The sequence below is a fragment of the Lepisma saccharinum genome, chromosome 26 (genome assembly GCF_977018435.1).
Source record: "Lepisma saccharinum chromosome 26, izLepSacc3.1, whole genome shotgun sequence".
Taxonomy (NCBI): Eukaryota; Metazoa; Arthropoda; class Insecta; order Zygentoma; family Lepismatidae; genus Lepisma; species Lepisma saccharinum.
The window spans coordinates 29,692,181-29,708,965 of record NC_139254.1 but is presented as its reverse complement, the minus strand read 5'-3'; the positions used below and the strand labels follow the sequence as shown (position 1 = coordinate 29,708,965).

At 39.1% G+C, this 16,785-nt stretch overlaps 1 protein-coding gene across 3 annotated transcripts in view; it reads right to left on the bottom strand.

Moving 5' to 3' along the window:
• Positions 1–12,265, bottom strand: part of LOC145979750 (endoplasmic reticulum-Golgi intermediate compartment protein 3) — a 150,362-nt gene extending 138,097 nt beyond the window's left edge. For all 3 annotated transcript variants that reach the window (XM_083112735.1, XM_083112736.1, XM_083112737.1), the window contains exon 1: positions 12,037–12,265. In XM_083112735.1, the coding sequence (XP_082968861.1) occupies positions 12,037–12,133 (97 nt within the window). In that variant the 5' untranslated portion in view covers positions 12,134–12,265. The remainder of the gene's footprint in view (positions 1–12,036) is intronic.
• Positions 12,266–16,785: the final 4,520 nt, after the last annotated feature.

Sequence of the window (16,785 nt, the reverse complement as noted above, 5' to 3'; positions counted from 1 at the left end):
ACAGCAGCTAATTATCATGGCGTTATATTCGCGTCCATGTCTGAAACTAGTCTTTATACACACAGCCAACTCACTCATGCAATATAATATCTGATGTAATATAATACAAACAGCTGTGGAAGGTAGTCGACTCTTCGCGAAACAGGACGTACACGTCAGAGTTGTGCAGAAGATAGGGTCGACCCCCTTGTCGATTTTGGTGATGTAGAGTACGTGTACGAAATTTGGAGGTCAAGGGTGGGCCAATTGTCAATTTTTTTTCGATAGGATCATCGTAGAGACATGCGTTAGCATTGACTCCTAACAAAATAAACATAGGTTATCATGGTTGAACCCCCCCCCCCCCCCCCTCTGTCGAAAATTTTCCAAGTCCAGCGTTAAAAATTGCAAATAACTCGAAAACGGTGAGAGATTGCGCGAAAATAAATCAAAAAATCTCCCCAAACACCACCCCTTGTCGATTTTGGGGATGTAGCGTATGTATGCCAAAGTTTGGTGGTCCTGAGTTCAAGGGTAAGGGATGTTTGCACACACCCTCCCAAAACTTTTAATCACTCGTAACTTCCGAACATGTAGCCGTAGAGAGGTCTGGGGTTTAGTGTGTTGGTCGAGTCTCGGTATCCTCTGTCCTCCCATACCAAAAATTTAGTATAGGTCATCATAGAGCCAAATTTTCATCAATCGAAAAAATTTTCCAAGTCCTGCACAGCCCGTTTACGTTTGTCGCGACTATCTTGAATTAACTAAGCGAGTCCAGATAGCGTTGGCGTTATTCTGCCTTCAGTTTCTTCACAGTAACATCAATTCATATTAACAACTTACGAGAGAACATCATGCATCTCATTTACAACAGAGCAATTTAATATCCTCGTCTAGTACGCTGCACTTCTTTGACACTAGATGCAGTGCAGGTGTATCCCGGTGTCAGGCTGGTGAAAGGAAATAACGTTCAACCAAGTAGACGAATAGCGGTGTTCAAGTTCAGAAGATTCAACAAATGCCTGTCTGCTGCTTTAAACGTTCATTTGATTAGTTAACCACTCACCACGTGGTCATACACCACACCACATATTACACCTCTCCAGGACGTGGTGCAGACACCAAATACACTACGTGACACCCAAAATCAACGAGGTAGGTTGCACCGTGTAACCAACTAGACGCGTGAGTGCAGTCAAAAAGTGCAGCGAACTAGACGGAGCTATTGAATCAAAGTGATCACGTGGCATTCTCTTTGAATCTGACTTCACCCACCCCTCTTTTTTTTTTAATCCTTAATCGCGACAATAATTGACCGACTTTTTAAGTTTACTCTATGCACAGATAGGTTAATCGGGGACTGGGCGTACAGTTTAAAGTAGAATCGGAATTCAGTAGGTATCGAACCCGGGACCCTTTGATTACAACGTGACGACTTATCGACAAGGGGAGAATTTTTTTTGGTGACGTAGAGTACGCGTAGAGAGATCGGGTTTAGTGTGTCGGTCGAGTCTAGGTGTCCTCTGTCCTCTCCTACCAAAATTGGCATAGGTCGTCATAGAACCAATTTTTCATCAATCGAAAATTTTCTAAGTCCACAGCGTTAAAAAAATCTTAAATTGCTAATATCTCGAAAATGGTAAGAGTTATCGAAAAAATATATCGAAAAACACCCCCATCCCGGTAGCGAAGCTACCCCCCCCTGTCGATTTTGGAGGTGTAGAATACGTGTACCAAGTTTTGGTGGTCCTGAGGTCAAGGGGTAAGAAGTTAGCCCACCTCCCAAAACTTTGATCACTCGTAACTTTTGAACGAATAGTCGTAGAGAGGTCGGGTTTAGTGCGTCGGTCGAGTCTCGGTGTCCTTTTTGATTTTCTAACAAAATAAACATAGGTCGTCATGGAACCAAATTTGACCCCTCTGTCGAAAAATTTTCCAAGTCCAGCGTTAAATTGCAAATGTCTCGAAAAACAGTGAGAGAGAGAGAGAGATAGTGCAAAAATCCTCCCCGTTGACCCTTTTGTCGATATTGGTGATGCAGGGTACGTGTACAAAGTTTTTAGAGGTCCTGGGTCAAGGGTGGGCCAATTGTCAAAATATTTTTTTCATCGCTCGTAACTTTCGAAAGGATGATCATAGAGAGCTGGGATTTCTTGCGTTAGCATCGTCTAGGTGTCCTCTGTCCTCCCATACCAAAATAAACATAGGTCGTCATGGAACCAAATTTGACCCCTCTGTCGAAAAATTTTCCAAGTCCAGCGTTAAATTGCAAATGTCTAGAATTTTTGACAAACAGAGGTGTCCCATAGGACCTTTGAGAAAAAAAAAACACGTGAAACTCTACGGAGGTGTGGTATCTACAACCGCAGCCGTTAGAACCTTTACTTTTTTTTGGTTGGGCACCACGCACCCTGGCGAGGTTATAGGGGCCAGGAATCCTAAAAAAAAACAAAAAAAAAACAATTATTATTTTGTTTGTTTGCTTGCGTCACAATACAGGCACGCGCGCGCGTGTGTGTGCGGCACATCGTTCCCGAGAGGTTTACAAAGGTCACGATATATAAACATTGGCCGAGACTTGGAAAAAAATTACGATAAGATGCATTCGTACTTCAAGAATGAGAGAGTGCATTATTTACTCATCACGCTGTGTCAGCGCAATAAATGAAGGCGCGGAACGTGGAGAGAAAATGAGTTTTTGAAGTTTTGGTGAACCTCAATTAATAAAAATGAGTTTTTGAGGTTTTTGTGAACCTCAAATAAGTAAAGTGAGTTTTTGATGTTTTTGTGCTGTTTTCTTCGCTGTGAAACATCGTCAGCGCAATAAATGAGGCGCGGAACGTGGAGAGAAAGTGAGTTTTTGAAGTTTTTCGAGCCTCACCGAGCCTCACTTTCGGTTGGTGAACTCTCTATTTGGGTCTACTTGTATGCATTATAACATTACATAACAGAAGAGCACACATGGATCCAATTTTGTTACAATGTTGATCTTTTCCATTTAGATGATGACACTATCGTACAAAGTGTAGTCAAAAGAACCCCATTCAAACAGACTTCTACTACATTTATTCATGAAGTTGCAGAAACAAGAGGGTAGGCATAGAAAGAACGCTGTTTGAGGACTCAGAGGTTCCAATAGTCATTCAGAGAAGTATCCCATTGGGTTGCATTGATAAAAATGAACAAATGCTTATGAGTGCTCAATTGCAGTGGAGCAGGTGCTCAAGAAGTGAGCATGTGCTACATTTTTATGAAACTAAAGCACTCTTTTACATAGCTTACAACCTAGCACCTTCTCACAGATATATCATTTTTAAGACCTTGTCACACACACACACATACCTGCTGGCTGGTGTGCAGTTGTGCATAGAGTTCAATCTCCATTTTACATTTTTTTAGAAGGCATTGTGAAAAACTTAGAGTGTAAGAAAATATAAAATCAAGGAAAATTTTATAGTACATATTACGCTTTATTGGGAACATGCAGACTGATTGCGTAATGGTGGAAAATGTAAAATATAGCAACATAAAATCGGAGATCCACCGTGTGTATACACAAACATACAAAAAAATGGTGTGGTTTAAAAAGTTAATAAAAAAGATTATCTTAACTACCCCTGCATGGGGTTAGAACAACAAAAGTATGGAACTTTAAAAATGGTCAACCAACCAGTGCTGGACCATTCAGTATGGACTGACTCATATGCATTATGGACAAAAACTCTGGTCTTAGTACAATTTCTGTTAACTAAAAGTGGATAAACATCACAGTAATGCTTTTCCCATTCATTCAACATTTCTAACAATATTATGTGTACTCATATTAGCGGTAATGTGTGAGTGTTTCAGGGCCATTTGTCAAATATATAGCTGTATGACAGTGAAAACATTGGTTCATACACCCAATACTGAAATCTGTGATATTTTTACTATGAAAAATATTACCTTTCTGATTTCTTAATATTATGTTTGATATGCATTGATTATGCTGTGTAACAATTTTCATTGTGGTAAAACCTGGAATTCCCTATCAAACAATTACATGAAGTTGAGTGTCTCTTTCATCACAATAATCACTTTCTTTTAAAGATTTTCCTACTTTTTATGAGCATGTAAGAGTGGTAACACAGTTATTTTCTGTTAGGACTGCCCTTCTCCTCTGCAACAATACATAAATCATCATAATACTAGACATAGTTTCCGAGATATGACATGTTTTATGTCACGTGGTGCATTCGTTCGTCCAACCAATTTCTGAAAATCTTCAAATTTTCAAAAATTTGTAACTTTCAAAACATTTGTTGAAAAGTCTAATATTACATATTTGTCATATTGGACCAAGTATCTATCAGTAAAAGAAATGGAAGTAAATCTATGACTAGGAAGCAACCTGCTCTGGGTGATTTTGCATGGAATGGCCCAATATCGAAAACACATTAAACTGTTATTTAAGTAATAAGTATAAACATAATGTGACTCATATACAGTGAGTCACATAATTATTCGGACACACAGTAAATTTCTAATGTACAAATGCGGCGAAGAGGAAAGGAAAGTTCATTTGAACAACGTCAGTTAGTGATATGGCACCACGCTAAGGGTAAAACTTACCGTACAATTGCCTCAATGTTGAAAATGAAAAAAGGTACAGTTGCAGATATTATTAAGCGATTTAAAGATGAAGACAGGATCGAGTCCCACGGTCATACATGGAGACCAAGAATTTTTTCCCCCAGAGAAAAGACAGTAATCGTGAGGAAAATTTAAAAAAACAACCAAAGATGAGTGCTCAAATGGTGTGTGCTGAGGTAGGTGAGGGGTGTGGAAAGCATAGTTATCCTGAAACTATACAAAGAGTGCTCAAAAGGGCAAACTATCATGGCCGTGTAGCCAGGAGAAAGCCATTTGTAAGTAAGCCAAACAAGACACAAAGACTGGTGTTCGCAAAGGAACACTTAGGAAAGGATCAGACATGGTGGAATCGCGTAATTTTCACTGATGAGAGTAAATTCAATATTTGTGAGTCAGATGGGAGGGTAAAAGTGTGGCGTAAACAAAATGAGGAGCTCTGAGGGAAAAATTTGCAAGCAACAGTGAAGCACTGGGGTGGTCACGTAATGGTTTGGGGTTGCATGTCGGCCCAAGGCGTTGGTAAATTGGCTTTCATCGAACAGACAATGGACAGGTACCGTTACCTTGATATTCTGAAGTCAAATCCAAAGACTAGGGCTGAAATGATGGGCATTCTTTGTAACTTTATGTTTTATCAAGATAATGACCCGAAGCACACTTCCCGCGTAGTACAAGAATGGTTATTGTACAACTACCCAAAAGTGCTCCATCCTCCACCGCAGTCTCCAGACTTGAACGTCATTGAGCATCTCTGGTGTAAGTTGGAAAAAGAAGTGAGGAAACACCTAAAACCTCGAAGGCAGACCTCAAGGAAAGACTTCAACATGAATGGGCCAAAATATCGCCAGTGTACACCAGAAAATTGGTAGAAAGTATGCCAAATCGTTTATCCGAGGTGTTAAAAATGAAAGGAATGCCTACCAGATATTAATATTTCTGTTTGTTGCTTTTCAAGCGTGTTTTCCTGTTTCTCCTTCCATGTGTCCGAATAATTTTGTTTAACCCACAAAAAATGTTTGTTTTGTTTAATGAAAATATTTTACTAATATATTATATTAAACATAATTGAAGATAATTAACAGTGTGTTCATATTGTTTGTTTGTTTGAGTTGCTGTTTTAAGTCCACTTTATGCACAGTAAGGCTAATCGGGACTGGACCTACAGTTTAAAGTGGGATCCGAACCACTTGTGCCTCCACCGGGTATCGAACCTGGGACCCCTTGATTACAAGGCAAAGACGCTACCACTGCGCCATGGGGGAGGCCTTGTGTTCATATTGTGTTTTGTTTGTTAAATAAATATTAAACATTTATCATCGTATTATATCATGACTACGTCAGTAAATATTCAGAAATCTTATCTGTCCGAATAATTATGTGACTCACCGTAGATGGGTGCATTGCAAACATAGAAACGAACATAAATAGTCATCTAATGCTGTGATGATACTTTCGTGATACATACAAATCTTTCAGAAACATTTTGTGATTAATATCAAGCAATGAAAGATTGACAATTTAAACTATAATAAACCAAGTAAATATAATTTATGAATGTGAATCCATAAAAAATCTGTATGGCAGAGGTCAAAGAAATCAGTAAATGTCTGTTATATTGGAGACACATTTCTTCATTTTTACTGAAGAAACTACTTACGGAAATGAGTTTCTGTAGCATTTTGAAAGTTTGTGGAGGTATTTTCTCACCGTAGAATGCTGCACAACAAGGAATAAGCACTTTTAATATAATAAACTTGGCTTTTGTGCAAACCAACAACATTATGCCGTTTTTTCCATTATGTACCTGCAGATGGTGCGAGTGTCGAAAGTCACGCGGTCTCGCCAGTGTTTCCAAACGTGCCTTTTTTTTTACAAGAATTTTTTTTAACTATGCTTACCTAACTTAACCAAACCTAACCTAACCTTGCCGGAAAGGGTCCGTGGGGCTATTGTGAATGGTTTTTGGGGCTATCCGTCAATTGTTTGTGAGAACATAATCAACACGAAATTAGGTATTTTTCAGTTAATAAGGTTGAAACACTGCATAGCCACTCCAAATCGACAAAACACAAGCAGAATGCGCGATGATCCACAGCTGTGCGTGCCATATTGTATGTTCCTCAACGGAAGAAAGGACCCAAAAGAATTACTCCTAATGTGAAAAATCGAAGTTATTTTAGTGTAAAAAGCATAATGGCACCTTCAACTATGTTCCACAATACACATTTGGTAAGTACGAACCATTTGAAACCGAAAATATCCGATAGAAATGAGTCTCCGATATAACAGACATTTACCGAAAAATCAAATACATATGACATGCAAGTACGATTTGAATCCGCCTAGTGGTTGGCAAAAGTGCTGATTTTCTGCTCGTATGCCATGCATGTTTCCCACATGGATAAATATATTCAACCCTTTTGTGCATGCAATTTAATGAGGATATCGCAACAAACTGCTCTGAACTATGGACACAATGGTGTTGAATTGGAGGGAATTTACAATACAGGATCCCTCCCCGGTTTTTGTAATATTTTGCATACTCACTAATTGAGGCCTTCTAATAACAAATTTGAAGTTAAATTTTGGGTGTCACATGTAAACATTGCAAAATAAGCAAAATTGAGTGGTCCGTGATCGGAACAGACATGCACGATTGCCCATTATTTACCGGAAGATTTTGTATTTCCAATACTTAAAAAACGAAATATACATTCCTGTTTGCCTAACCTAACCTTACCGAGAATGGTCAGTGGGGCTATCCGTGAATGGTTTTGTGCTAATTGTGATAACAAACCGATAAAAAATCTTATTTTCATAGCACTTTAACAGCAAACGATCTTCATCGAAGATGCCTTTTTCGTATCCTGCAATTTTACGATCGATGCATTGTTGCCAAACTTAACTGTAATTAGGGTGACCAGACGTCCTCTTTTATCCGGACATGTCCTCATTTTTAGGTGTCTGTCTGGCATCCAGGCAGATTTTATAAAAATCTGTAAATGTCCTCCTTTTTTTTGGAAAGAGTATACAGCATCAGCCATAGCGAATGTGCTGCACAGAAAATGTATCCATGCATAAAGATCATCATTTGTCATCTAAAGCATATTACTTAAAGTACGTTAAATATTTGAGCAATGCTCACTGAACATCTGGGAGCTGATCTACCACCACTTTATCCAAACATATCATCAGTATTATAAGATAGTATACTATCATACAGTCTCTGCATTTCTGTTACGGTCATATGTACGCGATACAGAAACGCATAGTGAGAATTTTATTTATTGAGTTATATTTACTTTTATGAAATACCGAAGCGAAAGTGTAAATTCAATAATGAAAGCAAGAAAATGTTAAGGTAAGGATGGAGAAACGAACATGAGGCAGGGTGTAAAGTAGTCACTCACTCTCCCCTGTTGATGAAAGAGTGCCAGAAATGTTCACGGCAATGAAATTATATTTCTTGTCCCAACCTAAACTAAATAAAATATTCATTCATTTTTGGAAAAGGTTAAACGGGAAAAAAATCCCATCCCGATCAGTCAGGATTCCAAATGGACATTTTCAAAAGTGATAAATTCTTGATGTTTTCTTCATTGTAAGTTTCTGAAACTTTTCGGAATTTATTTTCTTATTTCAGAAATAAAGGAAAGAAATGACCATTCAATTTTGAACATTTTCCATCCTGAAATTGCAAATATTTCCCGTCTCGAATGCAGGGTTTAAAACATTTCCCGTGCCGGTCCTGTCCCGAACAAAAAGTTTCTGTCCGGCACAACCTAGGGTTCAAAATGCAAATTTGCTCAAAACAGAATGCTTTACTTTCGTTATCATGCTGTTGTCTGTTTTTATCTCAGATTATGACAGTGATGAGACGGAACGGTAAAGATTCCAGATATTCATGAAACCAGAATGACGTTTCGGTCAGCTCGGTCCCAGACCCCCCCCCCCCATCCTTTCCACCTCTGTCGGGTAAACTAGGGTTAAGAGCAATAATTGCAAATGTGGTGCAATTTTTTTTTTTTTGAGGTGTCCTCTTTTTTTGGGTTCTGTCCTCCTCTTCGCCATGCACTGTCCTCTTTTTAGAATGTATGTGTCTGGTCACCCTACCTGTAATCAAGAACTTTTTTACTGTTCTCATCTGTCATTCTTACACGATCCATGCTCTCCAAGTATGAAATCAACAGTGTGGCAATGCTGTAGACAGCGTAACTAACTGCGAATGTCAATTGGGTAAAACTTCGGTACGATACTAACGGATTTCGTCATTTTTACACAAGAAACTACTTACGGAAATGAGTTTCTGTAGCATTTAGAAGTTCGTGGAAGTATTTTCTTTCATCGTGGAATCTATTTCACCAGGAAATCATGTATTTTTCAACAGAAATATCTCTCTGACACACAATTGCTGTTGCTTTCATTTGCTTGCACTACGTGAACCAAATGTTGCAAACGTTCAGTGTTTCCAACCACGCTATTTTTTTGCAAGAAGATTACAATTTTAACTATGTTTGCCTAACCTAACCTTGCCGTGCATGGTTTTGGGAATATGAATTGGGGCTATCCGTGAATGATTTGTGAGGCTAGGCATGCATGGTTATGGGGATTTTTCAGTTTGTGGGGCTATCCGTGCATGGTTCGTGGGGCTATTCATCAATTGGGGCTATCCGTGCATGGTTTGTGGGGTTATTCATGAATTGGGGCTATCCATGAATGGTTCGTGGGGATTTTTCGGTTGACAAGGTTGGAAACAGTGCATACCCCACTGATGATCTACCATGCTAGTCAAGCTGTCTCGCCATATTGTATCTTACGGAAGCGCAAAAAAGGAAGAACAATAATTACTCCTCATGTCACAAATTGAAATTATTTTCATGAAAAAAGCAAAATAACACCTTGAAGAATCTTTCGCAATGTACAGGGTGGCTCAATAAGTCACTTAACACCCTCAGTACAAGGCCACTGCGGCATGGAATCTGAAATTGGCGATGACCAATCGTTATCTGGCCAAGGGGGAACCACATTGACGCCACCCACACGGTCGGCGGCCATATTGATGTCCGCCATCTTGAATTCAACTACAGAATTTTAAATAGGAAGGTGGTCGTGCGACATATCAAAATGGGCTAGAATTTCACGAGAAATGCAATGGTGAAGGTTTTTTCGAAGTATCTTTAACCAGTAAAAAGTTATGACTGAATTATTGTACCAATTTGATCCTTTTCGAGGTGTTAGAAAAATGCCTTAAAATTTGTTTAGCGCATCGGTAATGCATCGAGATCAAAGTGATGTCTAGGGAGAGAAGTTCACATGCCATTGCACATTATTTTAATCGGATACATCCATGAAGAGCTGTGCATTATGAATGGTTGTCGCGAACAATTTACAGTGTGACGCTTCCATTGAATTAAAAGTCCTTCACAGTGACAAGGCTAATGTTTTTGTTCATAAGGAAGTTTATAAACAGAATATGTGACCATTGTCATCTGATAACTAACTTTGGACAAAAACTGGTTCATAATGTTCCCATAAGTGTTCTGGTGTTCTTCCCTATTGAAAAAAATCTGTAAAAAGTACCTTCTTCCATAAGCAAGGATGAAAAAAACTGTTTATTTAACAAATCCAAGTAGTGGTAAGCATTTAAGGTTCCGTCGATGAAAAATTGACTAACCAATCGTGTTCCACACAGCACGCCACACCATTAACTTACCAGCACCAACCATTCAGCTTTGATCTGTCGAAAATGGGTTATCAGATAAAAACCATCGAATATTCTGTTTATGAACTTCCTTATGAACATAAACATTAGCCTTGTCACTGTGAAGGACTTTTAATTCAATGGAAGCGTCACACTGTAAATTGTTCGCGACAACCATTCATAATGCACAGCTCTTCATGGATGTATCCGATTAAAATAATGTGCAATGGCATGCGAAAGTCTCTCCATAGACGTCACTTTGATCTCGATGCATTACCGAAGCGCTAAACAAATTTTAAGGCATTTTTCTAACACCTCGAAAAGGATCAAATTGGTACAAGAATTCAGTCATAACTTTTTACTGGTTAAAGATACGTCGAAAAAACCTTCACCATTGCATTTCTCGTGAAATTATAGCCCATTTTGATATGTCGCATGACCACCTTCCCATTTAAAATTCTGAAGTTGAATTCAAGATGGCGGACATCAAGATGGCCGCCGACCGTGTGGGTGGCGTCAATGTGGTTCCCCCTTGGCCAGATAACGATTGGTCATCGCCAATTTCAAATTCCATGTCGCAGTGGCCTTGTACTGAGGGTGTTAAGTGACTTATTGAGCCACCCTGTAGAATAGGTAAGTACGAATGTTAAAAATGACGAAATAAACGAGTGAGAGGTGTTGGGACCATACCGAAGTTTTACCCATCAATTGTTCATATCAACAAATATGGTTCCCATACTTATTTACGCAGAATCATTGCGAGAATAGGAAAGCTTATTTTACAACTTCTACATGTTAATGAACAATTTCTACACCTGACCCCAACATGTTAACCTCAGATAAACCATCACGACTAATTATTTCGTGAGTATAAACAGTAGCATAGAAATTACAGAAGGGTGCGGTATTGTAAATTCTTGCCGTTGAATTTACCATAAAACCCTCCCTATTTTAATTTTTTGAAACATGGCATTCTATATACAGACGTCCTAGAATTTCTTCACTGGTAACGGTTCCGATTGTTTTATGATTTTTTTTTCAAATTCTCCTAGCAGGAAAACTAATTATCGTAGAATTTTGTCAATCATTGTCACAATGAAATCTGAACCTTCCTTAAAGCAATGAGCTGTTTGGATTTCGAAAAAAAAAAGTTATTGTAAAAAGCAACTTAAAAATTACCTTATGCAAGCATGCGCGTTTCTCATGGATAATGTATTTTCCATTGACAAGCAACTGTAAGTATTGTAGACTACTGGGAGTTAATGTAAAAGTAAATCGGAACCTTAATAGAATATAATTAGGGACTTTACTTTAATGCTGAGAGAGCCAAACCTGGCCTGCCTAACCTAAGTACGAAAGCATATATTGAACAAAATCTTAAGTAATCGCTAAAACTCAACAGTATGTGTTAATAGAAGTAAATCGAAATCGAACCATGTTAAAATTGCATTCGTAACAGGATGAAATCGGAATACAACAAAAGGAACTTGGGCCTCTTCACGATTTATTATAACGATTGCCTCAGCAAAAGACTGGTTTTATCTGCCTTGTACTTAATTACGAGTGCGTGTTTTAAAATCAAGTAAAACGCATGTCCTTGTTTTGGAGTGTATAATGCTAATAGTCTAAAAATGTATTATGCAGTTGACACAAAACTAATTTCTTATTATAGTTTTAAGCCACTACATAACAATATTGTAATGAATCACTGGCATATACACTACCTAAAGCTCCACCGTAAGTTTTAATTTTAAAGTCTTCCAGGGTCTTGGGATATGCATCCAAGCGTCGAAGTTGTTCTAATATTAGTTTTGAAGCCATATTTCTTTTTGCCAGTGCAAAATATTTCACTAATCTGCAAATTTAATAACACTTGAAGTAATGTCAACGTTCAAAACACCCACAAACAAAAATCAGCCACACACCGACCGACAAAAACATTCACTTCTTGGGCAACGGGTAATAGCCTTCAATTGTTCAAAGTCTCTATTTCATACATCGTTATTGTCACACCTCTGATCTTGCGCTAAATTGTCAAGCATCAGGTACATTTGTAGGGTAGGGGTTCGGATTATTTTTAGGCCGAGTCTGCTGCCACGCACGTGTCAGCAGTAAGAATAAGCGTCAAATTTGCTGCTGCCACGTAATTCGTCTGCTAAGATGATGTTGCAAATCTTAAGAACAGATTAAGACCTGAGAAATGCAAGTTTATGATTAGTGGGAATGAATGTACAGGTAATTTAGAACCTTTATCTTTAGAAAACATTTAGCGATATTATTTTAATGCTAACAGAACTTAACCTAACTACGAGAGCATTTAGGTTTATTATTAGAAGAATGCTGAGGGACCTAATCTTAAAACATTTTTGTGAAAGTAATCGCTACAACTTCACAGTATGTGTTACCTGTTACAGACGTAATTGCATACATTGCATAATGAAATCACGATAAAACAAAAACCGAGTCTACTGCCACGCGCATCTTTTTTGAGGTTCCAGCAGAAAAAGAACGTGGCAGCAGACACTGCCAACTCGCGAAAACTGGGCAGTTACCCCAACAACATCAAAGAAATACAGCACATTCCAGTAGTTGAACATGTAAAATATCTGGGAGTATACTTCGATAGGAAACAAAATTGGGCAAGGCAAATAGGCTACAATATTTAAAGGGAAAGGGGAAAAAATTGTTAATATATTACGCTGTATTTCAACAACAAAGTGGGGATCGTATGAAAAGTTCTCCTCACACATCAGCAACTGATACGCAGTATCATTTTGTTTTACTTCCACGGCGCCCTTTGCTAAGTTATCACCTTTCGCCATGTTGCTTACATAGATTGCGTCATCTACGTGTATAATACAGTCTACGTGTAGAATGTAGACTATCGGTGCTTACGCGTAAACGCACATCACTGCCCACACACAATGTTATTATTTTATAAAAATTGTTTCCGCGCACTGTTTGACTATACAGCTCCAGCATATGGCGGGGCCACTCAAAAACTACTTACGTCTTTAGCATATGCGTAGCTAGAACTTTATATTTGGGTGTGCACAAAGAAAAGCAATGAGGTCTTGTACCTTTTTAATAGCATATTTTGCAACACAATCACTTGGCTCTTTAACTGCACTGATGTTTGTAAAGGAATATAAATTCACTAAATGACAGTGTTGAAAATTTCTGAATATATGTAGTAGAGAAAAATCAAATTGCACACAAATTACACACACACACACACACACACACACACACACAAAATGTTCATAAATGTTACACATAAATACATCAAAATACACGTCATCTATAACAAGAGACGTCTGTCAAAAGGTACAATGTTCTTAAACTCATCAATAACTTCATTTACATCAATAGACTAAGCTTTTTCCTGTTCCACAAATAGCAAGAGCAGGGCTTCCAATCTATCCTGCTTCTGAGTTGCTCTTAATTTAGTTTTAACTTGGGTACGCTTGGAGAAAGCTCTCTCACACGTGCAGCTTGTGACAGGTATACCGCGTGAGGCACCTAAAAGTACCACCTGAAATAGCGAAGAAACCAGAAACAGTAGCGATGTGAGGTTTGCGGGAAACAATAATATCAAAAGGGGCTCGTAAATCGGAGGTATGGGGTGGGTCGAAAAATATCGACAAATGGGGCATCTGGAGCAAAGTCATATTTTTTTTAAATGGAACGATATACAATAACATGCATAATATAAAAGAGCACACGCAGAGAAACACAACGCCGTTGGTCTCGTGCATCTACTGGACATAGGAACGAAGATATGGCCATGTGAAAATATGTAAACAAACTAACAAGTGGCCCACTTGACCGTCAGTACCACGGCATGTAAGACTTCTCAGGTGTCTGACAGAACTGCCTTTACGCAGAGCAAGTTTTGATAGCAGGTCCACGAGATCGTGTCAGTTCATAGCAAGCAGTCGTAGTGGTAAGAGCGAAGATTATGGTGTTCACAAACATAGAAAAAGCGGACATGATCCTGATTTATGGGGAATGCCGAAAGAATGCCTCAGAAGCCTACCGTGTGTACGCAGAGAGATATCCGGACAGACGACAGCCATCTCGACGTCTGTTTGGTAAGTTATTTATTAAATTAAGAGACACCGGAAGTGTAACACCACGAGCAGGTGTGCGGAACAAGCCAACTACAGGTGAGGCAGGTGCAACAAATGTTCTCGCCGCTGTTGCTGTGAATCCGCGCGTTAGCTCCCGTGAAATTGCCAGGGATGCTGGGATGAGTCAGCGAAGTGTATTGCGCATTCTGCACACACACAAGTTTCACCCATATCATATCTCCCTCCATCAGGAACTTCACGGGAATGATTTTGTGGACCGTGTTCGGTTTTGCACATGGATGATACGACACGACACACCCGATTTGTCACATATCCTCTTCACTGACGAGGCAACTTTTACCAATCATGTAAATGTCAAACTAAGGAACATGCACTATTGGTCGGTGACAAATCCACATTGGCTTCGCCAAGTGGAACGCCAGCGCCCATGGAGTGTGAACGTGTGGTGTGGTATAGTGGGTGAACATCTCATTGGCCCTTTTTTATATAAGGGACACTGAATGCTGACCGATACATACAGTTTTTACAACATGAACTGCCTGTACGATTGGAGGACATACCACTTCAGACAAGGAGGGAAATGTGGTACCAACATGACGGGTGCCCAGCTCACAGTGCAAGACGCGCTACAGCATGTGTGGAAAATACATTTCCAAATCGTTGGATTGGACGTGGAGGGTCTGTCAAATGGCCGGTTCGTTCCCCAGATTTAACACCGTTAGACTTTTTCCTGTGGGGAAAGCTGAAGGACATTGTCTACCGGGATGTGCCAACAACTCCAGAGGATATGCAACACCGCATTACTGCGGCCTGTAGGGACATTCCCTCCGAGATGCTACATTCTGTGCAACGATCTTTGCGTGGGCGCCTCGTTGCCTGTATCGCAGCTGACGGCCACCACTTTGAACACACACTTTGACAGGTTTTCGCTTCTTACGCAGTGGTTCTTCGACATACTGTCATGGTCATTTTCATTATGCTGTAACACTGTCAAATACATGGTGCTGACGATGTCTACTGTATTTTTTCTTTCTTTTACACGTTCTGTCTTCATCTTGTCCAATGGCTTCCGACATCTCATACTTGTACATGCCGTGGTACTGACGGTCAAGTGGGCCACTTGTTAGTTTGTTTACATATTTTCACATGGCCATATCTTCGTTCCTATGTGCAGTAGGTGCATGAGACCAACGGCGTTGTGTTTCTCTGCGTGTGCTCTTTTATATTATGCATGTTATTGTATATCATTCCATTTAAAAAAATATGACTTTGCTCCAGATGCCCCATTTGTCGATATTTTTCGAACCACCCCATACCTCCGATTTACGAGCCCCTTTTGATATTATTGTTTCCCGCAAACCTCACATCGCTACTGTTTCTGGTTTCTTCCCTATTTCAGGTGGTACTTTTAGGTGCCTCACGCGGTATAAGAAAGGCGCTACAGTACAGAGTAGAATGCAGTAAATATCTTCTTTCTCCAATGACATAAAAAAAAATCGACAATCTATAGACACCCGTTTCATCAGCGATAATGCACACGTTTGTACTAAGTAATGACATTTTCAACTTCTTACAAACTGCCGCTTATTTTCTCTCTTATTGAAATATCTGTATTTAATTCTCTTTGATAAAGCAGCCTATTATGGTGTGCCTAGGCACCCCCCGTAGCTACGCCTATGGTCTTTAGCAGTGATGTGCGCCTACTCGCAAACAACGATAGTCTACATTCTACACGTAGACTATTTCATACATGTAGATGACGTAATCTATGTAAACAAAATGGCCAAAGGTGATAACTTAGCAAAGGGCGCCGTGGAATTAAAAAAATAAATTATACTGCGTATCAGTTGCTGATGTGTGAGGAAAACTTTTCATACTCTTTCTTCTAAATTCGAACAATTTCTCACCTAGGAAAAAACCTAAGATAGGAAATACTCTAGTGTTTTATGGGAAAAAGACTAATTTTGCCTCACGACTGCCATCTGTTGTTTCATTTGCATACTATATATCTTCTTCTATAGTTGATAATAGAAGAGAAGGGAAACTTTGATGTAAATAGGATTCTTTTCAGTTCGTTAGGAACCAATATAGTTAGTTGAAAATGTCACTTTCTTTTCATGAAACCCTTGAAAATTAATTTTAATGCACTTTATATTGTCTACGTAGTCTATGTAAACTACAACCCAATCTAATCTACGCGTAGATTACGTGTAGACAACGCATGTAGACGTTAACTTATAGTCTACGGCACATCACTGGTCTTTAGACGTTTTACAAAGCCCTGCGTACTAGGACTAATACCGTCCAGCCCTAATGTTAGTGTATAATTAGAAAGCAATGAACCATCTTTGTCACAATGATGTATCAAACTCACCGTAC